Source organism: Panthera leo, chromosome B1 (genome assembly GCF_018350215.1).
Source record: "Panthera leo isolate Ple1 chromosome B1, P.leo_Ple1_pat1.1, whole genome shotgun sequence".
NCBI lineage: Eukaryota > Metazoa > Chordata > Mammalia > Carnivora > Felidae > Panthera > Panthera leo.
In genome coordinates, this window is record NC_056682.1 from 198069198 (window position 1) to 198092118 (window position 22921).

At 49.5% G+C, this 22921-nt stretch overlaps 1 protein-coding gene across 3 annotated transcripts in view; it reads left to right on the plus strand.

Annotated features, from left to right (window-relative positions):
- The window catches only part of SLC2A9 (solute carrier family 2 member 9), a 255169-nt gene that overhangs the window by 169896 nt on the left and 62352 nt on the right, over window positions 1-22921 (plus strand). For all 3 annotated transcript variants that reach the window (XM_042936893.1, XM_042936894.1, XM_042936895.1), the window contains 2 exons: window positions 200-387; window positions 11897-12007. In XM_042936893.1, the coding sequence (XP_042792827.1) occupies window positions 200-387; window positions 11897-12007 (299 nt within the window). The remainder of the gene's footprint in view (window positions 1-199; window positions 388-11896; window positions 12008-22921) is intronic.

Consider the following 22921-nt stretch of genomic DNA (forward strand, 5'->3'; position numbering starts at 1 on the left):
ACCTGAGTCGAAGTCAGGTGCTGACCTGACTGAGCCACCCAGGCGCCCCTGCTCTGTTTTTAAACAAAGGCTCGGGACTCCTCGCTTTCAAAGGCCCCTGCCAGCTCTGTCCCTGACAAGGCATGTGTCTGGGTGGTGGGACCGTCCACTGCAAACATCCTAATCCCTCCTGAAAGTCTGTGATGGTCCCTGTGTGCAGCCTTCCGAACCTTCCTGGGCAAAGAGGATGTCTCCCGAGAGGTGGAGGAGGTCCTGGCAGAGAGCCGCTTGCAGAGGAACATCCACCTGGTGTCCGTGCTGGAGCTGCTATGGAGTCCCTTCGTCCGCTGGCAGGTCATCACTGTGGTTGTCACCATGGCCAGCTACCAGCTCTGCGGTCTCAACGCGGTGAGCGTCCCTGCACAAAGGGCGGTACCAGGGGGAGGTAAGGGGGGGGGGGGGGGGTCAGGGCTCAGGCCTCGGTGCCTGGATCCGGTCCTGGCTCTGCCACCCGCACTGGCTCTGTGCCATCAGGCAGTCACGTGATCTGATTGATCCTCAGTTTTGTCATCTGTAAAATGGGATGATGTAATACCGAAAGAAAGAATTCACGCAAAGTGTTCAAAGCAGCAGCAACACAGTCACCCCTTAATAAACACCATTGTTTAATTTAGTGATCCCTAAAACTCGTGTTTCTTAATAGAGTAGGAGTTAGGAAGCTGTAAGTGAGAGATGATTTAAATAAAAGTACTCTTGGCTGGGCTGGCTTCAACGTGGGACTTTGGTGTGGGAGGACCTCGGGCTTGAAAGGAAAACTTTCCCGGGGCCTGAGTTAACGTGGGCAGGGAGATCGGGCGGAGGCGGGCGGAATCTTCTGTGAAGTTCCCCAAACCCACGGACAGACGCAGCTGGCCCCTTCCCTCCTGGTGGCTCCTGAGGGTAGAATCCAAGAATCCCAGGACCAGGGAGCAGGCTCGGGATCGTTATCATTGCTGCTTCTGGAAAATAATGGGTTGCGTTGTGCAGTGGTGAGTTCCCCATTTACAAAGGTGTGCAAGCCAGCTGGCACGGCAGTGTAGAGGTACTCACATAGCTCAGGAGAAGTGTGGCTGGGTCCAGAAGGAGGAAAAAGGGGACCTTCTAAAGAGCCCCAGATAAAATAGCTCCATAAGCCCGGCATCCCCTAAAAGTCTGCATGGCAGTGTCTGGGGTATGTAGGGGGAGGTGACATGAGATGAGAGGGAGGCGTCCCTGTCCAGAGAGGGCAAGGTGACAGCATGGAAAGTTACAACGCCTCATTTGAACCACTCTTGATGCTATTTTTGGAAACATTGGGATGAGCTGAAATCGACTTGCAACTTACTTATTTTTACCTTTTTCCTTGGTCTGTTGAAAGCCAGCAGAAGGAGGAGGTGCCCGGGGCAAACAGCATGGCCTTGGACACCGCCTGCTGTTTCCTGCACTTCACAGCTCCAGGCTCAGAGCCACCCTCCCTGTTCTGAGAAGGTAGAGAGGGAGCGTCTCCGTTTCCTCAAGCTAACATTTGGAGTCGTAAAAGCCACATATGGAATCTGTATTCAATGAGGCATTTGGATCGAGAGCCATGACATTTCTAAACAGAATTCTCTCCTCTCCCGGGACATAAATTTCTGATTCGCGTTCCCTATAAAATTTCCTGTATAAATCCCACTAGGGTGTGTCTGTAAACCCCCCTGCATAGGCCTAGGATGGGGAAAAACCGTGTCCTCTGCTCTGGGGACCAGCGGTAGTGAGGTCTCAGCTCGGGGCGTCCGCCCTCCTCATACTGATCGCCTTTCGTGTCTTTTGTTATTGTCGTGAGCACATTTGACATGAGATCTACCTCCTTAGCAAACGTCTAAGTGTGCACTGGAGTCTTGTTAACTGTGGGACGGGCTTTGCACAGCACATCTCCAGAGCTCGTTCATCTTGCTTGACGGGAGCTCTGTACCGTTGATTGTCAGCTCCCCGTTTCCTCCTCCCCCAGCCCCTGGCGACCACCACTCGCCCGCTCTCTGCTCCTATGAGTTTGCCTGTTTTAGATCCATCGTGTAAGTGGAAGCATGTGGTACCTGTCCTTCTGTGACCAGCCCGCTTCCCTCGACATAACGTCTACCAGGGTCACCCAGGTTGTTACAAGTTGCAGGATTTCCTTCTTTTCTTATTTTTATTTTTTATTTTTTTGAGGCTGGCTAATATCCGTCTGTGCGTACACGTACCACATTTCCTCTATCAGTTCATCCATCGACAAACACTTGGGATGTTTCCACGCCTCGGCTGTTGCGAATACTGCTGCACTGGATGTGGAGTGCAGGCATCTCTCCGAGATCCTGATTTCAATCCAGACCAAAACCCGGAAGTGGGATACTGACTCATGTGGCAGTTCGGTTTCTAATTCTTTGAGGACCCCCCATACTGTTTTCCGTGGTGGCTGCACAAGTTTCCATTCCCACTGACAGTGTGATGTAGCCAGTCTTGTTAATTTTTGCTTTTGGTGTCGTATCCAAAAAAGACCAATGCTATGAAGTTTTTCCACTACGTTTTCTTCTAGGACCTTCATAGTTCTTATGTTTAAATCCTTAATCCATTTTGAGTAAAGATAAGGGTCCAATTTCATTCTTTTGTACGTGGATATCCAATTTTTCCAACACCATTTGCCGAACTATCCTTTTCCCATTGAATGTTCTTGGCACCCTTGTCCAAGGTCAGTTGGGCATCAATGAGTTTACCTCTGGGCTCTCTGTTCTGTCCCATTAGTTTGCGTGCCTGCCTTTATGCCAGTATCACACTGTTTTAACTACCGTCACTTTGTAATATCTTTTGAAAAGAGGAAATGGGATGCCTCCAATTTTGTTCTTTTTCAAGATTCTTTTGGCTATTCATTGTCTTTTATGGTTCCTTATGAATTTTAGGATTTTTTTTTCTATTTCTGGAAAATATGCCATTGGGATTTTGATGGGGATGGCATTGAAGGCATTGAATCTGTAGATCATTTTAGGTGGGGTGGCCATTTGGACAATATTAAATCTTCCAATCCATGAATGGAATATTTTTCCACTTATTTGTGTATTTAATTTCTTTCATAATGTTTTATAGTTTACAGTGTAAAAGTCTTTCATTTCCTTACTTAACTTTTTATTCCTAAGTATTTTTTGATGTTATTATAAATAGAATTTTTTTTCATTTTTTTTAACATTTATTTATTTTTGAGAGACAGAGAGAGACTAAGCACCAGCAGTGGAGAGGCAGAGAGAGAGGGAGACACAGAATCCAAAGCAGGCTCCAGGCTCTGAGCTGTCAGCACAGAGCCCGACTCGGGGCTCGAACTTGCAAACCGTGAGATCATGATCTGAGCTGAAGTCAGATGCTTAACCGACTGAGTCACCCAGGAGCCCCTAGAATTATTTTAATTTCCCTTTTGGATAATTCATTGTTAGTATATAAAAACATGACTGATTTTTGTATGTTCTGTATCCTGCAACTTTACCGAATTTGATTATTAGTTTTAACAATTTGTGCGTGTGTGTGTGCGTGTGCGTGTGTGTGTGTGTGTGTGTGTGTGTGCACGCACGCTATCTTTGGGGTTTTCTACATATAAGATCATGTCATTTGCAAACAGTGATGCTTTTACTTCTTCCTTTCTGAATTGGGTGCCTTTTCTTTTTCTTGTCTAACTGCCCGGGCGAGGACCTCCAGCACTATGTTGAATAGAAGCGGCAAGAGCGGGCATCTTTGTCTCGTTCCTGATCTTAGAGGGAAGGCTCTCAGTTTGATGAGTGTGGTGATATCATAATATGATGTCGGTGGAGTAGGACGTTAGCTCTGGGCTTCTCCAGTATGGCCTTTATTATGTTGAGATAATCTTCATCTATTTCTTGCTGTTTTAGGATTATTTCTAATCTGTAAGTCAGAAGTAACACTTGTAGCTTGGCATGCTGAATTTGACATAGAGCAACATGCTCTGGCCCAGTATCCAGAGGCCTGGCTTTCTGTCTCACTGTGGCCACAAACCTGCAGTGGGAAACCTAGGCCAGTCACTTCCCCGCACCCAGCCTCTGTCTGCTCAGCTGTAATAATAATAAAGCACACCTTCACTTAGCACTTAGCATGAGCCAGAAGTTGTCCCCATGGCAGCCCTGTGAGTTACACAGCACTGTTAGGCACAGAGACACTGGGAGACTTTCCCTAAGTCACATAGCTACAAATGGTAGAGAGGGGATTTGAGTCCCAGCCATTTGGCCACAAGGTTTGGCTGCTTAAGCCGTGAGCAGGGAAGGTCCCTAAGGCCCCCTCAGAGCATCCCCATATGGGACACTGATCTGTGTCCCCGGGTCATCCTTAGGCAGCCAGTGAGACAAGTCTTACCTCTTCTGTTTTACGTACAAAAGGACAAACACTGGTTAGCAGCAATCTTGGTGTCAGAGCCCAGCTGTCCTGGGACCCGGTCCAGCTCTGCCCCTGCACCTCTTGCCCCCAAATCCAAATATTGCATGAGGCCAAGAAAGAATGCTAACACAGATGAAAATCTTGAAATGCCCTTCAAAACTTGCTTTATTCCCTTCATTTTGCCAGAAATTATTTGGGGGATGTGGTCTGTGGTTTAAGACGTCACAAATACTGCTAGGTATGTCCTACTTATCACTTTATTCCAGCCCCAAATGTCCTGCAGGAAGTGGTGCCATCCCCATTTTGTAGAGGAGGAAACTGAGGTTTACAGAGGGCCAAGGACATGCTCAGGGTCACAATAGGAGGGGTGCCCGTGCTGTCAAACTCACACGTCCTGGTTCCAGGTCTTCTGCCCTGGAGCCCCTGCCCAGGCTTGGTCAGCCCATCTCCTAAGAGCCAGGCACCTGCACTAAACCAGCAGCTCTCAGCCTCAGCACCGTGCACACTGGGGGCTGGAAAATTCCTTGTCCTGGTGCGGGTGGTGGGGGAGCTGTCCTGGGTACTACAGAATGTTCTGTGGCATCCCTGGCTTCTGCCCATTAGATGACAACCTACCCCACCAGTTGTGACAACCAAAAATGTCTTCAGATGTTGCCAAATGTCCCCTGGGGTAAAATTGCCCCCAGTGGAGAATTACTGGGTTAAACCAACGTTACAAATTGCTCAGTACATTTTTGCTAACAGAATCAATGAATAGATTCCACAAAGCTTAGAAATCAGGCAAAAGTTGGATTTAACATTTAATTGTTTCTAAATTCCTTTTCAGCATCGCATTCTTTTTTCCTCCTTCTCACAATGGCTTTCAAATTCCCTCCTCTAAAATTAGACTTAAATCCTTCATTTTATGCAGCTGCCTTCTTCCTGAACAGTTTGTTGCATGAAAACCAGACTTGTGTGTGAATGTTCAGTCTCTCACCAGCAAGGAGCCTCCTGGTTACAGACTCCCTCCCCTTCCCTGGGGTGGTCACAGCAGCTCCTACACCCACAGCTGTCCCTCCCCTCCCCGTGACTGTCCTCGTGAGGGAAGGCCACCTCTCATGGTCCCTGTGTCTCCAGCACCCAGAACTGCCCATGGCACATGGGAGGCACCTGAACACTGGGAGAGAGGGGGAAGAGGTGAGAAGAACAGGGGCAGGGAGGGGGCTGCTTCCACCAAATGCTTGGGTTGAGAATTGGACCGACGCCATTGTCACACCTGCTGCAGGAAAACCAGTTTTCTTGAGACTTCCTGAATGTTCTAGAATACCCAGGATTATAGTATCCTTATCGACACCTGGGGTTGCCCTTCCTTCCTCTGGACTCCTTCCCTCTTGAACAGAGGAAGCCAATCATACCGACTCATCTGGGCCTCGGTTTCCTATTATGAAAACGGGGGATATTAATGCTCAGTCTGCAGAGCTTCTGTGGGGGGTGATAGGAAGTTATGTACGTGGAACATGTCACAGATGGTAACCGCTGAGCTTACGTTCCATCTCCCCTCCCCTTGCCCTTACCAGCAAGACTGTTTCTAACACCGTGTTCTTCCCTCTCTCGATGCCACTCTTTTGCAAACTTGGCTGCTCCCACTATGCGGTCTTGGCTGGGAAACAAGGCGCTGGAGCTTGTTAGAAATGGACGCAAAACAAGAGTGGAGAGGCTCAGGGCGCAGGCTGCAAATAAGCCTGGTGATGCCCATTCTGGACCCTCGGAGGCGTTTCACGGCCTCCCGGGTTGGTCCACTCGGCAGGTGCCCAAGCGTCACAGCGTTCCCGGGCAGCTGTGTGTCCCTCGGGTCTGTCACCTGTACAACTGCTGTGTAATGCCTCCCTTTGCTGCTACACCAGATTTGTGAGGGCAAGGACACGTGTGTGCTGTTCCCCTGTGTGGTGTACCTGCCGTGGCTGACAGAGCACCAGACATCCCCTCCATAAAGAACCAAGTGGCAGGGAGGCAAGGCTGGGAGGGTGGAGGGGGGAGGAAGAAGGCCTTAGACATGATGCCTTCCCCCGGGGGAGCCCGGAGCCCTCTGATGGTCTATCTGCTTTGTCGATGCATCGATGCATCGATGCATCGTCAGGAACGCTGCAGGCCAAATCCTGTCTTGCACAAAACTTCTAATCACAGGTTGAGAAGCATTGTAAATAGCTTTTGTTTTTGAAGTTTCTTCCCAGATAACATCCTAATTCAAATTAGAAGGATTGAATGTTCTGTTACCTCTGTAACTGAGACCCTTCACTGAAAGGATTTGCGATGTCCCCAGATGGGGAGAGTGCTGCACGGAGGCCCTTTGCGTGGCTGCCCCAGCGTTCTGGTCAAGAGGACATGTCCTGGAGTCCGTGGTGTTCAGCCCCCAGCTCTGAACTTGCAGGCTAAGGGGAAAGTTGCCACGACTGCTCCGTGCCTCAGTTTCCCCAGCTGTAAAGTGCCCCCCCCCTCCCCATATGATGGCACAAAGATGGACGAAAGGATGTCTATAAAGTTCTCAGCACAGAGCTGCCCTGCCCTGAGACCCCGGGCGCCTGGGTTCCAGCCCACATCCCCACCTCCCAGCCCTGGAACCCAGGTTAGAAGCTTAACCCCTCTGCCCTTGGTCACTGAGATGTGACTGGGGACATGACTCAAAGGCGGTATCAGCTGGTTGAGGGCTGGGTCAGGGTGGGGTTATGTTTTTACCTGTAAAGGAAGGAGCAAGATAGGAAATCCAACACTCTTAGAAAAGCTTTTAAAAGCTAGCATGTTCTGGCCACCCTTAAAATTTGAGTCCTTATTTCGTATCTTTCTGGATTTCCAAATAGAAAGAGTGAGGGGATCGGGAGGAAGCCCCTCCTTGCTGAGTGCTGGAGGCGCCCCATCAGGTCATCCAGCGATGCTCATCAGGGTGTGAAGTGGCCCAGGAGAGGTGGGGGAGTCACTCGCTCATTCCTGCACATCCATGGTCAGGTCCAAGGGGCCCTGATGGCAACGAGGGGTGACACTTGAGCTCTGGATGCACCAGCTCTGCGAAGACTGGGGTCTGGGCCTAGAATTGTCTGGAGAGCAGGGGGTCTGCTTCTCTTTGCTGCAGAGCATGTTGTTATCCTTTCCCAGGACGCACCTGCTCCCTTCCGGCCCCCTGATGGAACCCCCACCCCATTCCACCTCAGGAGGGCAAGCAGAGGCAGCAGAGAGCAGGAAAGGGTTGGAAGGACCTGAGCCCACATCCCAGCTCTGCCACTCTTGGCCGTGTAGCCCTCACTGGGCCGAGCCTCACTTTCCTCATCTGTTAAATGGGGGCAAGACACCTACCCCACTGGGTTGTGTGAGGATGGAATTAGGACACGTAGATGATAGATTTGGGGGTACAATATATGAGCCTTTTTTCCCCTCTGAAATTCAGAGCAGGTTAGAGAGATTGGCACAGGAATCGGATAGATGGGGATCACAATGTCTCCTCTACTCCAGGTGGAGCAGGATTAGAGGTTGTGACCCCAGAAGTCGCCATGAATTCTGCATTCCCAGATTTAAGGCACCTCCCCAGTCAACAGGAAGAGGAAGCAACCCCAGCCCCAACTCCACGGGTCCCTCCCTGCATGGACAGAGCAGAGGGGACACAAGCTTCCCGCGGGTGCACAGAGAGCCCAGCAGGGGCGCATGTGAGCACATGAGTGTTTCTTTCTAAGGGCCCTTCATTCCTTATGTGATTCCTTGTCCCTTGGGCTGAGAGACAGTCGTGTTCCTGAATGGGAGTAGGAAATGAAGGGAAAGGAGGTCCCTGCCCTACAGTAGGCCCAGCACTGGTGCCATCCCTGGGAGCTAGTGTTCAATAAACGACGAGGTCTCCTTTGTCTTCTATCCTTCAACGTAGATCCCGTGCGTCACCATTGGTGGAGACAACCTGTGTGTTGACAGCTCTCTTTCTCTCTCTGACCTCTGCTCCCACCTTTGCGCCTTCTCTCTCTGAACTCCGTCCTATAAGGACCCTCATGACTCCATTTCCAGCTCACCTAGATAATCCAGGATAACTTCCCCTTGTCAGGACCCCTAAACTTAACCACATCTTCAGAGCTCCTGTGCCAGGTCGTGTAACATATTCACAGGCTCCTGGGATTGGGACACAGACATGTTTGGGGGAACCACTGTTTGGTGACCACCCCCTGCAAGCACGTGTTGAGCCCATACTCTGCCAGAATCGCCTTGTTCCGGGCAAAGGCAAATCAGGTGGTTTCTTGTTCCCGAAGGGTTAGCCAGAGAGATGGGTTAAAACGCCTCTCTCAGGAAGAGGCCAGCTGCAGGCAGCCGGGCATATATGGGATTCCGGGGGAAATGCTGGCTAGAGGAGGCATTTCCAGTCAGCCAGCTGCGCTAACAGCCCAGCAAAGCCCGTGCAGCAGGAAGGACTGTGGGGCAGGAAGGGAACAGGCCTGGGTCTGCACTCTGGTGTGATGGGCTGCGTGTGGTCTCTCTGACCACACTGTCACCTGCACAAGCTGTTGAGAGAGTTGAACGCGATTATGGTGCTATGCTTTGTCTCTAACACGCAGTGTCGGGAGTTAAGGAGGAGGGCTTTGGGGCATCCGAGGCGGGGCCGTCAGGAGGCCTGCGCCCCCCTCTCCAGGCTGCGAAGCAGACCCTGAAGTACTTCCTCCCCAAGCCATGCGCACGACTGTGACATGTTTCTTCACCAAAGAACAGTGGTGTCTCAGGAGAGACCTGGAAATCTTCTGGAACGATACCCACCGTTTGTTGTACACCAGCTCTAGAAAAGACGCTTTACTTCATCACTTTCCAGCTTGTTTACCACCACCCTGAAAGCCAGATCTTTTTTCCCTTCTTTAGAGACGCGTAGTCCCTTGCCTACAGACCCACAGTTCACCAGGGGCCGCGCTGGGGTCAGATCCGGTACGCGGGCCTCCAGCTTGCTGTCCTTCCAGTCCTTCTCTGGGGGAGGAGACAGTCGGCCACCTGAGAACCTGACTATGTCAAGGATGAGGTCAACACAAAGCACCCTCCGCGGGAGGGTTTGCTGTGGGACACGCTCCACCTTTCCTGGTACTTCTGGGTCGTCCGACGTCCTCAAACTGCCTGATCAGATAAACCTCAGTGCAGGAAGATAAACCTCAGAGGCCGTTACCTTCCTGCTCTGGAAGGTGATTCAGGGGGAGAGCAATGGCTTTGGGAGCCAGCACTAAGATGGGCAGTTCGTGCACAGACCTCACCCCCCACCCCCCCCCCCCCACCACCCCCACCACCCCCCCCCCCCCCCCCCCCCCCCCCCCCCCCCCCCGCACCCCTCCAGGGACGGGGCCAGCCCAGCAGGAACACCCCACAGGCCCTGGACTGGGGGAGGTGGTCCTCAGGGCTGATTTCTGCCTATCAATGAATAGGTACATTTACATATGAAATGACTCCCCACCTTGAGCTCGTAATTTTATGCAAATGATTCCCTTTGCTAACGTTTAACCCCCTCTGAGGAAGCCTGAGGCTACAGGGGGAATTGGAAACGGGGAAGGGGGTTGCAGGGGGTGTGAGAAGCCAGGAAGGAGACCCCGGGGCAAGCAGGGCACCGCTTCCGCGGGAGAACACAAATCCAGCGGGGTCCGAGGCTGGCAGCTCTGGGGTCCAGACTGAGGCTGAGAATACCGTGATGTCCTCATGGTCGCCGGGGGATGGAAGGGGCCGTGGAGCCTTGGCTGTCGAAAATCAGTGACTTTGGGTAAAGGCGTTTCTGCTCCTCTGATCCAGCCCTGCAGATCTGCTGGGGGTCACAGTGAACCTTCAAAAGGGAGTGGAGATTATACAAACAAATCCAGCAAGGACTGAGCCTTTCTGGAATAATTTTGGCTTCTGTCACAGCCCCAAGAGCTATAGGAACTAATGAATTTATCAGGAGCCACGTGTGTACTCTGTGAATGTGAAAGCAAAAGTAGAATCTAAAATTCTAATTTCTTAGCTCAGTCAAGTGCGAGCAGGCACAGGGGAGAGGGTCCTTGTCTTACGGGAGCATTGAAACGCATTTCGCCCAGAGATGCATCAAATCCCACAAACCCACAGAAACGCATGCGGTCCTTTTTACTGGGCTCTGAGCGTTGCCCGTAACTTTATGAAGAATTACTCCTGTCGCTAAAACATAATCCATCTGCATATATGTGTGCAGGTCCTAAATTCTGTCTTCTCCCCCGAGGCACGAAATTTTTTTTGGTAAACAAATGCTGGTAACAAGACAAATCTGTAGAAACAAGAGCTCTTTCCAAACAAAGTAAGAGGCTGCGCTCAGGCCTGACAAGTTATAGCCAACGAGCTCTAATGTTTCTTAATAATGATCAGTGTGTAAATGCTTCTGAGGCCCTTCACACAGTGGGTTTCCCCGTCAGATGTCATGGAAAGGACAGCACGGGTTTCTGTCCTCTAGCAAACCCTTGCTCTTTGAGGAACGGTTGGGATTGGGAGAACACAAATGACCCGTGTCCAGCCCCTGGACCCAAAACTTTAATAATGAGCAGTGATAATTCTTACCCAATTCCTGATACCCTCTCCTCTTTGAGGAGGAGAAGGAAGCCCAGCAGGACAGAGATCATTGCTTGAGGTCACACAGCCACCTCAGCATGGAGCCAGGTCTCCAACCTCCAGACAGTGATTGTCGGAGGTCCCGTGAGTGTCGTTAGGGTTAGGTTTGGTCTCCAGTGGCAGAAACCTCCACACATGAGGGAAGTTGGGAGGGGTGGCCCAGCCGTCCCAGGACCACGCATCCTGCTTTGCCCAGGGCGTCCAGATTTGTGTCTGTTGTCCTAGACTAATTATTAACAGTCTCAAAAGTGCCCAGATTTGGCTAGTAAATTACAGCATCACTCTAAGTGAGTGACGACACAGGCTTCTTCTAACCTCGCACTCTAGCATCTGAACAGGTGGCTTGCATTTCAAAGCAGGGGCTCCATGTGTAGTTTTGTAAGTTGTGTGTTACACAACCCTTAGGAGCGCCATTCACATTGTCCCCATTATAGATTTACTGTGACGGTTTTCTAGCAGTTGACATTAAAGCATCTTGTGGATCAGGGACCTTTTCTGTTTCTCACGGAGTTGCCATGGGGGCTAATAGCAGTGCTATCCTGTCACCTAGTGATCCAATAAGGCTGCTGAAGCTCCAGCCATCACATTCACCATCTTGACAGCAGAAGGGAGGAAGGGCAAAAAATGGGATCACACGTCCTTGATGGAAAGCTCATTTTAAGGAGACTTCCAAGAAGCCTCGCCAACATTTCTGTTCCTGTCTCATTGCCACCATCGGCTGAGCACGTGTTGCCCCCAGTGTGGTAGTTCTGTTAGTGATGAAGAAAGGGGAGAGGAGGGAGCAGGAAGAAAACACGTAGTTGGCCACATCATACAGCTCCACTCTGGATGCAGCTGTGAATCTCAGAGACCACCTTGGACCTGAACTTAATTTTGGAAATAGATGCCTTTCACTGACTCTCCTCCCTTGTTTTTCTTCCCTTTGTTATAGATTTGGTTCTACACCAATAGCATCTTTGGGAAAGCTGGGGTCCCTCCGGAAAAGATCCCATACATCACCTTGAGCACCGGTGGCATTGAGACTTTGGCCGCCATCTTCTCTGTAAGTGAACTGACCAGTTATTCCTGAGAACGTCATAGGGGGTGCATAGCGCCGTGGGGACCCCCAGACCATAAATGTGCTGGCCTTTAAAGGAGCATGTCCTTTGTCTCTCCAAAGTTACCTGAATTTTAGGAGTTTATCACGCAGCTCATGATGTTTTACCTGTCTAGAGAATATTCTCATCTATATTTTGCTCCCCTGTTATCTTTCTTTTAATAAATAGCTCCCTTCTTTGAACTCTCACCTGGTCACAGATGATACAGTGTGATCAACACCCAGTGGAAAGGGCCATTTCTCCCTGAGGGTCCAAGCGAGAGTCCCTGTGAGCCTCAGGTCCATTGCCATGACTTTAAAAGTCTTTCTAAACCATTAGCTGTCACCTTTGTACCCCAAACATGTAGGACTTTGGAGAGCAAAGAAAGGAGAAAAGACATTCCCGTTGATCAGTGTAACAGAGAGTGACTTTATAATAAGCAAAGGGGACGCTGGGGTGGCTCAGTCAGTTAAGCATCTGACTCTTGATTCGTCTCAAGTTGTGACCTCGTGGTTTGTGGGATGGAGCCCCCGCTTTGGGTTCTGTGCTGACAGCATGGAGCCTGTGTGTAATTCTCTCTCCCTCTCTCTCTGCCCCGTCCCCACTTGTGGTCTCTCTCCCTCTCCTCTCCTCTCCCTCTCCCTCTCCCTCTCCCTCTCCCTCTCCCTCTCCCTCTCCCTCTCCCTCTCCCTCTCCCTCTCCCCCTCCCTCTCCCTCTCCCTCTCCCCTTCTCTCTCTCTCAAAAATAAATGAATAAACATTTTTAAAAAAGAGTTTAACAAGAAGCAAAAGTGTCCAAAAGAAGACACAGAACTCATCACTGTCAACCTCAAAGATGCACAATAAATACACTGTAGGGAGGAAGTTGGCAATTTCACAATCTAGCAGAAACCGCACAGGCCTGGCAATCAGACCAAACTAGGCTTGAGTCCTGGTTCTGGAACTTCTTGGCCGTGTGATGCTAGACACTGCTTTCAACCTGTCTGAGCTTCGGTTTCCCCTTTGATGAGCTGTCGGATTCTCTTCTACCTTGTTGGGGTGAGGTCCGTGCCTCACATTTTGGGCACGTAGTACACGACGGGGCTCACTTCCAAAGGACAGAGAGGAGGCGGGGGAATCAGAGTGAGGTTCTCTGACCTTAATGGAGAAGCTCATTTATTTCCACTCGCGTGCACCGACTTCTGCTGGCAGGATTGACCTCTGCAAACAGGCAGAGGCTCCCAGTGGCACTTCTGACTCACTTCTAACAGAACGCTATTTTGCTCCTTGCTCTCAACGAGCATCCTAACAAGATGCTTCTAAAAATGGACGTCAGGAAAGCGTTGAGGACTGATGTTCCGTCTCCCTCTGCTTTCTCCCATGGCCTTGTTCTTAGAGGAAAATACCTCACTGCTTCACAATCTGGGAGTTTCACAAAATTCTCCTTTTGAGTGTCAGACTCCCTCCCCAGTCTGTGGCTGTCAGTGTTTACGGTGATCCGTGAAAAAGCACAGTCAGTCTAGAATGATAATGATAGGAAGTTACAGGGTTGGTTTTGGGAGTTTTTTGGTTAAGTATTTTGTTGTTGTAAGAAATCAGCATGAGCTCATTAAGGTAAATTTGTAGAATTCAGAAAAATAGAAAGAACCGAAGAAGAGATCCACAATCATATGACCCAAGGACCTTTGGTAAAATCTCCCCTTGGCCTTTCTGTGCACAGGTGGATGTTCTGTTCTGACACGTAGTAATCCTGCTTTTGTTCACATAACCTCATGCCAGAATTGCTTTCTGGTTTCCTTTCCGTTTTCTTGTCTGAGAAACGTTTTGTTGGAGTGTAAGGTGTATACAGAAAAGCATGCTGATCGTCGCCCCTGGGAATTAACGCTGGTTGTGGCTCTTCGGAAGTCGACGGTCCCGTCCGTGCCCCAACTGCTGTCTGTGGGGCTGGGGCTGTTGGGTGTCCCCCTTCGGAGTCTGGACGGCAGAGCCTGGATTCTGACCCCAGCTCCGTTCCTTTTGAGCTGCGTGACCCTGGCGAAGTTATTCAACAGCTCTGTGACTCGGTTTCCTCATTTCTTTAACAAGGACGTTGCCCTTGCCTTATAGAGATGGGATCAGGATTGAACAGGTGAATACATGCCAGCGGTGCCTGGCAAACGGTGTGGGCTCACAGAGTGTGAAGTACCCCATTTGTCGACACTTGTCATCTTAAGTAAGGCTGTGATGAACACGCCTGCAGAGAGCAGGGTTTTACGAGGACTCTCGCAATCTTCTGATAGGTGAGGAAACCAAGTCCCAAAGAGCTGGCTTGCTCAGGATCGCACAGCCAGTAGGGAGTGGGGAGAGCTGGCATCGAGGGCCCCCGCCGCTCCCCAGGACCCGGAAGTGCTTTACCTGGGATCTCAGGAACGCTCACTCACATCACTCCTCAAAGCCAGGTTGTCGCCCTGGTTCGAAAGAGGAGCAGAGGGAGTAACGATGCCTCCAACCCCGTCTCCCTGACCCCACGTGCCCTCCTTCCGGTGCCCTCTCTCTGGCCCATGGATCATCTTCACTAAAAGCTGACAGTATTTGACAGAGCACTTCTTGGAAGTGCTAATCGCAGGAAGGAGGGAAAGTGACTTCCCCCTCCTGGGAGAGGCAGGGGTCAGACTGGGAGTCTGCCTGCCTCCTGCCTTCAAGTGTGGATCATGGTGGGTCATGGTCACGTGGCATGTGTGTTCCAGAGCAACCTCCCTGCGGGCCCTCTGTGGGGAGTGACGGCTTCATAGCCGTCACGGTAGAGTCGTTCATGCACGCACGCATCCGTTCCACAAGCAGTTCCAGCACACCCATAGCATGCTTGTGCTAGGGGGTCACCAGTGACGTCGTCGCGTTCTAGGGAGAAAGATCCAGAAACAGACATATACCACGTGCAGCCCTGGGATGAACTCTCCTGGGAGGGCTTCCTGGAGGAGGGCCCCAGGAAGGCGAGCCCTGAAGGTCCAGCAGACATGAGCCCGATGATGGGAAGGGAAGTGCACTGGCAGCCTGTCGCCTGGCCCTGTGCACCTGGCCCCAGTCATCTGCACCCCTCCCAGTGTGTCTTCTAAAGGAGACGGAGAAGCAGAAGAGTTTGTTGGGAGCAGTTCTTAACACGGTAGCATTTAGCCTAATCTCTGGAGCACCTCGAGATTGACTCCAGCATGAGGCAGGGAGTCTGAGGTGGAGCTAAGAAAAAGAGGGGAGAAAGAGCTAAGGCTGTAGGGCCCAGCAGCTCTGAATTCAGAGCCCAGTGACCCACCTGCAGCTGAGTGGTCTGGGGAAAATTGCCCAACATCTCTGAATTTGTTTGTCATCTTTAAGATGGACATAGCCAGGCCTGCGTGTGGTAAGAATACTGTCCCCCCCACCCCCCGCCAAATGTCCCTGTCGTCATTCTTGGAAGCATAAGCATGTAACCTCACACAGCGGAAGAGGCTTTGCAGGTGTGGTTAAGGTACGGATCTGGAGATGGGGGGTCATCCTGCACTCACCAGGTGGCCCAGTGTCATCACAAGGGTCCTTAAAAGTGAAAGAGGCAGGGTTGGGGGTCACGAGGGACAAAAGCAGATGTTGGAGTGGCAGTTGCTGTCTCTGGTAGAAGAAGGGCCACCAGCCAAGGAGAGCTGGTGGCCTCTGGAAGCTGGAAAGGCAAGGGACGGATTCTCCCCTAGAGCCCCCAGAAGGAACACAGCCCTGCCAGCAGCTGTGATTTTTGCCCCACGAGACCCATGTTAGACTTCTGACTTCCTTCATCCGCTGAGTCTGTGCTAATCCGCTACGGCAGCCACAGGAAACTAAGCCAGCACCTTACAGAGCTGTCGTGGAGGCAGCCGTCAGTGTGCATGAAGGCCACGGCAGCAGTCCTGACAGCCAATCTTCGCTAAACCCCTTGGCCTCTCCAAAGTGTTCATCACCTCGTTTCCCAAGATACGGACGGACACTGTTTCGTCCAGCCCTGTGAGGCAGCAGCCTATCAGAAAGGACTTTCCAATTTTTCTTCTTCTTACCGAGTTTTTGACAGTCTGTTAAAACGGCTTTGGGACCCAGGACACTTGAGAAAGACATTTTTGTTCATTTGATTCGCAATTAATTTTGGCTCCTGGCACTGCTCATCGGCTTGGGCAGCTGTGAATCATTGCATCTTGCAGAAACAACTGGTTTTCCAAATCGATTTTCTTGGCGCAGCGTTAACTCTGTGTGCGAACCCCCACCGTGTGTCACGCAGGCCGTGGGAGCCCGAGTGTCAGCTGACACATGGGGCAGCAGCTTGTGGAGCACGAGCCTCATTCCTTCGAGGAGAAGCGGAGACTGCCTTTTCTAACCAGGGGGAGCGCAATCCACATTAAGTCATTCTTACTCAGGAATGGGCTGTGTCTAGCATTCAAGTGGGAAAAAGAATCCTACTGGTTCCCCCGCCCCCCTCTGCCTCCCAACGAACACACGGTTTCGGAATCAAAACCTTCAGAGTTCACAGCTGCATCTCGAACCCCTGGATCTGGTGCTTGTTGGAGCAGAAAGTGGGCACCGACAACCAGGCAGGATGGTGGAGTGTTTGGGCTCCATGGGCTCATGGCCCTGAGCTCGGTCGCTGGGTGACCTTGGGCCAGTTATAGTTAACCTCTCTGAGCCCCTGTTTTCTCTAAGGGAAAGTGGGAGTAATACAATAAGACCTCCACAGGTCTTACCATGAGAGCTATACAGTAATTCACAGCACTTGGCATAAGACAGGTGCTCAGTAAATGTTAATTATTACTACGGGTTGAATTGTCATCCCCACAGAATTTATATGTTGAAGCTCTAACGGTACCTCAGGAGGTAGTCATTACAGGTGTAATTAGTTAAGGAAAGATCATTCTGGAATAGAGGGACCACCAATCCAATATAATTGGCATTCTTATTAAAAGGGGGAAATTTACACACACACACACACACACACACACACAGCATCATGTGAATTTTGAAGGCATGCTACAGAAGGCAAGAAACTCCCAGCAGCTAGAACAACCTTGGAACAGTCTTCCCTGCACCTTCGGAGGGAGCACGGCCCTGCTGGCACCTTGATCTCGGACTCCCAGCCTCCAGAATCGTGAGAGAAGAAATGTCTGTTACTTAAACCGCATAGTTTGTGAACCTTTTGCCGGCAGCCCGAGCAAACAAATACAGTTTTTGTTGGTTACGAGTGTTCCAGAAGAGAACCAGACAGATGCCATGGAAAAAGCTGAAAATGCCCTCCTGCCTTCCAAGAAAATCGGAAGATGAAACTTGGAGCCAGAGTGTTTATTCCGCCAACACTCAGCAAGTGCTGGTGGGGCCCCTACTCTGTGCCCGCACAGGTGTAGGTGTGTGGGATACATCAGTGGACAAAGGAGACAAAAGCCCTTGCCCAGGAGAAGGAGAGCTCCTAGTCGGGGGACAGACCGGGAACAGCAGTGTGAGCTAAGTCAAGTGTATGGTGGCTGATACAGGAAAGGATGCGGTGAGACGCGTTGGTGCAGATTGAGGGGGGCTGAGAAGTGGGGCAGGTTGCTGGAGTGCATTGTGGTCAGGCTCAAGGGATGAGGGCGCTGTCCAGATAGCCAGGTCGGAGGACGGATTAGACGGATTAATTCGGGTGGGTGGGTCTGTAGGGTGGGCAGGCCATCCATCGGGAGCCGTGACCTTCAGTGGAGAGACTCAGCCGGCCAAAATGTGCCTGGAGAAAGGGAGCCAGGAACCAACACCCTGGCCCCCCATTCTCTTCCCTCCTGATTCCTTCCCTTCCCTTCCCTTCCCTTCCCTTCCCTTCCCTTCCCTTCCCTTCCCTTCCCTCCCCTCCCCTCCCCTCCCCTCCCCTCCCCTCCCTCCCCTCCCCTTCCCTTTTTTGCCTATTTATTTTTGAGAGAGAGAGAGAGCATGAGCACAAGCAGGAGAGGGGGAAAGAGAGAGAGGGAAAAACGGAATCTGAAGCAGGCTCCAGGCTCTGAATATCAGCGTAGAGCCTGACTCAGGGCTTGAATCCATGAACTGTGACATCATGACCTGGACAGAAGTCAGATGCTCTTCTCTTTTCTTTTCTTTTCTTTTCTTTTCTTTTCTTTTCTTTTCTCTTTTCTTTTCCTTTTCCTCTTCTTTTCTCTTTTCCTTTCCTTTCTTTTCTTTTCCTTTTCTCTTCTCTCCTTTTCTCTTCTCTCCTCTCCTTTTCTTCTGTCCTCTCCCTTCCCCTGTCCTCCTCCTCCCCACCCTTCCCCTTCCTCTCCACTCCCCTTTCTTTTCCCCTCCCCCAAGGACAGCCCTTCCTCTTCGGGAGGCCAACAGGAAGGAAGGAAGGACAGGAAGAACAGGGCCTCCCTTAGGATCTTGTGGAAGAATGAACCCTTACAGGGCTCTGCAGCCCCTGAAATGTCAGGAATTCTGCCAGCCACCAAATGTTTCATGCCCTTTATCCGTAGATGTAAACAAAGAATACAACCTAGGCAGATCTCTGCCTACAAAATTCATAGTAGTATGAAATTCAAAGTAATATCTGTAAAATACTATAAATGCACTTAAGTCAGATTTGGAAGCATTGAGTCGCATTTGAAATAAGTGACATTTTAGATTTTCCTTCCCTGGGTCCCTTCCTTCTCTCCTCATGTGTTTAATCATTTAACACAATGTGCAGTGAGCACCCCCGTTAGTTTTCTAGAGCTGCATAACAAAGCACAGCAAGCAGAGGGACCTGAACAATGCAAATGCATATTCTCACCTTTCTGGAGGCCAGAAGTCTGAGACCCAGGTGGCAGAGGGCAGATTCCTTCTAAGACCTGGAGATGGTGTCTGTTCCAGGCCCCTCCCCCAGCATCTGGTGCTTTGCGGTCAATCCGTGGTGTTCCTCAGCTTGCAGAAGCATCAGCCTGACCCCGACCTTCATCCTCAGCTGGTGTTCTCCCTGTGCGTGCGTCTGTCCAAACTCCCCCTTGTTATAAGGGCACCAGTCACATGGGTTTAGGGCCGGCCATCGTGTCCTCATTGACTTTGATGACCTCTGTAAAGACCTGATTTCCAAACAAAGGCACATTCTGAGGTACCAGGAGTCAGGACTTCAACATATCTTTTTTGGGGAGGTCACAATTCAACCCAGAAGGTTCTCCAAGGGCCAGGACTCCTGTCTTCTTCTTCTCTCTGCCCTTGTGCCAGCGCCTCACCCAAAGGAAAGAAAGCCTTGGGAGACAGCATATTTCCTTTTGATAAATCTATATGTGCCAGTGATGAGAGGCAGGACAGTGCAGGGGGTCAGAACAAGAGTCTGGAACCAGTCTGCCTGGACCTGAATGCTGTTTCTGCCACCACGTGACCTTGGGCAGGCTGCTCAACCTCTCTGAGTCTCTGTGTACCCATGGAGATGTTATGAGGATTAAATTATGACTATATGCAAAGCATCTAGAACTGTGCCTGGTACATAGTAAATGCTGTACAACATTCAGTACATAGTAACCAGGACAGCATGGTGTTGGTGTAAGGGCAGCCATACAGATCAATGGAACAGAATAGAATCCAAAAATATAAAAGATGCCAAAGTAATTCAATGGGGAAAGTCAGTCTTACCACAAACAGGACCATAAAAACTAGACATTCACATGGAAAACACAAAAGACAACCCTTCTCTCATACCACACACAAAATTAACTCAAAGTGGACCGTGGACTGAAACATAGAGGCTAAAATTATAAAACCTTAGAAGTTTTTAAAACCTTAGAAAAATTATAAAACCTTAGAAGGAACATAGGAGGAAGTCTTTGCAGCCTTGGGGTAGGCAGAGATTTCTTAGATGGGACGCAAAAAACATGAACCATTTTTTAAAATTATTAATTGGATTTCATCAAAATGAAAAGCTGTGACTATTTCAAAGACTCTGTTAAGGAAATGGGAAGGCAGGCCAGAGTGAGGAATGTTCACAAAGCACACATCTCACAGGGGGCTTGAATCCAGAAGATATAAAGGATTCTTAGAATTGAACAAAAGCAAGACCATCAGCCACTTGGAAATGAACTTGGAAAAGACTTGGGCAGATACTGTACAAAAGAAAAAATCAGAAGTATCAATAAATGGATGAAAAGTTGCTGAACACCACAAGCCATCTGGGAAATTAAAACTAAAACCCACAATGAGACAGCACTGTTCACCATAAGGATGACTAATATCAAAATGGCTGATGATACCAAGTGTTGATGAAGATGTGGAGCCACTGGAACTCTCATACGTGGCTGGTGGGAATTTCTAATAGTACAACCCTTTGGAAAACTGTTTGGCAGTTTCTCATAAAAATTGTACCCATACTACCAGACATTCTTCTCGTAAGTATTTACCCAAGATCAAGCACATTTCTACACAGAGATTTGAACCCCCATGTTTACAACAGCTTTAGTCATAAGACGCCAAACTGAAACAGCCCAAATGTCCATCAAATGCTGAATGGAGAAACAGACTGTGGTATATCCATTCAATGGAATACTTCTCAGCACTGAAAGGGAATAATATATACAACAGGGATGAATCTCAAAAGAGCAGTGATCACCAACGTGGAATTCTAACCTAATCTAGTCTACTCTGATCTAGAGTCACGGAAAGCACATCAGTGGTTGCTTGCAGCTAGAGAAAGGGGCACAAGGGTACTTTAGAGTGATAGAAATGTTCTGTATCTTGATGTGGTCATGGCTTTATAGGTGTATAAATTTGTGAAAACATACCAAACTGCACAATTAAAGTTGGTACATTTTATTGAATCTAAGACCTTAATCTAAGTCAATACAGACGATTTTTTTAATGTTTATTTATTTTTGAGAGAGCACAAGTGGGGGAGGGGCAGAGATGGGGGGCAGTGTGGGGGGGTGGGTGGGAGCGGGGGCAGAGGATCCAAAGCAGGCTCTGCACTGGCAGCAGCGAGCCCAATGTGAGGCTTGAACTCACAAACTGCAAAATCATGACCTGAGCTGACGTCAGATATTCAACTGACTGAGCCACCTAGGTGCCCCTATAGTTGATTTTTAAATCCTAACAACAGGGGCGCCTGGGTGGCTCAGCCGGTTAAGCATCCGACTTCGGCTCAGGTCATGATCTCACGGTTTGTGAGTTGAGCACCCATTGGGCTCTGTGCTGACAGCTTGGAGCCTGGAGCCTGCTTTGAATCCTACGTCTCCTTCTATCTCTGCCCCTCCCCCATTTGTGCTCTGTCTCTCAAAAATAAATAATTTTTTTTAAATGCAGTTTAAATACAACAACCACCACAAAAACATTCTCATTGTCATTCCACCAGCATCCTAGCACTGTGGGTGGGCAGTCAGCGCTGAGTAAATGGCTGCTGAACGGCTGAATGACTCCGTGGGTCAGGAGTCCCCAGAAGGGATTTCTTGGAGGATGACAGTCCATCCCCAGCTGACATCAGTAACCTTCAGAGGCCACTGTTCATCTTGAGTTAATGTTTTCACTAATGATTTTAATGCTGAGTGGAAATACCGTGTTTACCCTAATCCCTTTCAACAGGCTGCACATTAAAACGATTTAAAAGAGGCAGAGATTTTGAAGGAAGGAGCCCTGCAGGCTGATTGGTTTTCCCACTAGGATGGACAGAGTTGTTTTCATGTCTTTCGCTTTCACAGCTGTTTCCTTGGTGTCTTCCTAGACATCTTGAGAGACTGTTTCCGAATCACCGAATCACTGTTTCCAGCTCTACCTTGGCTTCAGTTACTGGTTCATCAGGAGACTTTAGGGAAGTGAGACAACCAGATGCCCCACCCCGACCCCAGAGCACTTGATTGTTGGCATCATGATGTAAGACAGTGGTTCTCCACTGGTTTGTATTGGGGGCACGTTTGCTGACATTGAAATTGTTGGCGGTGCCTTAGGAGAAACTAAAACAAACCAAAAAAAGAAAAAGAAAAAATAAACGCTAACGTCAATGCCAAGCACACATTAATCACAGCGTAACAATGCAACACGTGTTAATCTCAGGCAGCAACTTCAGTGCCCTGTGTCTTGCAGTGACTGGTTCTCATCATGGTAATTTCTGTCGTCGTTTCAGTGCTCTGTCACTGGGCACTTAACCCAAAGAGATAACGTTGTCACACATTCTACCTATGGGCTGCCTTCGTCTTCAGTGCCAGCTGAATTGTGGGCTCTGTCGTGTTAACTCTAAGAATGGCGATGCCATCCTGAGATTGTTAATAGAAACATTCTACACGGAGAAGATTTACACATGTGGGTATTGGAAATCACTGGTGATGGGGAAGAGTAACAATTTGTGACTCAGGGCAGAGGGGTTTGTGTCTCCAATGCTTTAGCTAAGTCTGTTTCTTAGACTTTTTTTTTTTTTTTAAGTAGAAAAAGCTTATTGTAGGGGCACCTGGGTGCCTCAGTCAGTTAAGTGTCCGACTTTGGCTCAGGTCATGATCTCACGGTTTGTGGGTTTGAGCCCCGTGTCAAGCTCTGTGCTGACAGCTCAGACCCTAGAGCCTGTTTCATATTCTGTGTCTCCTTCTCTCTCTGCCCCTCCCCTGCTCACACTCTGCCTCTGTCTCTCGCAAAAGTAAATAAACATTAAAAAAATTTTTTTAAAAAGGAAAGCTTATTGTAGAAACTTGGAAAAGACTGAAAACTAACAAGAGAAAATAATAATCACCTATTCCCCCCAACCAGAGTTAGCCATTATAAGCTGTTTTTGCATATTTTTCCAGGGTATATTCATTCAACAGAATCGCGATTTACAAAACTGCGTACATGAATATATGCAAGGTATAGCTCTGTGCCCTGCTCTTTCCCCTCAGAAGTGTAACCTCGTGATTTTTCTGTTCTTTAAAATTCTTCTAAAATACGTGAATTCTGTAATTATCATCAGGATATTCCGGTATTTATTGAGTCGATTC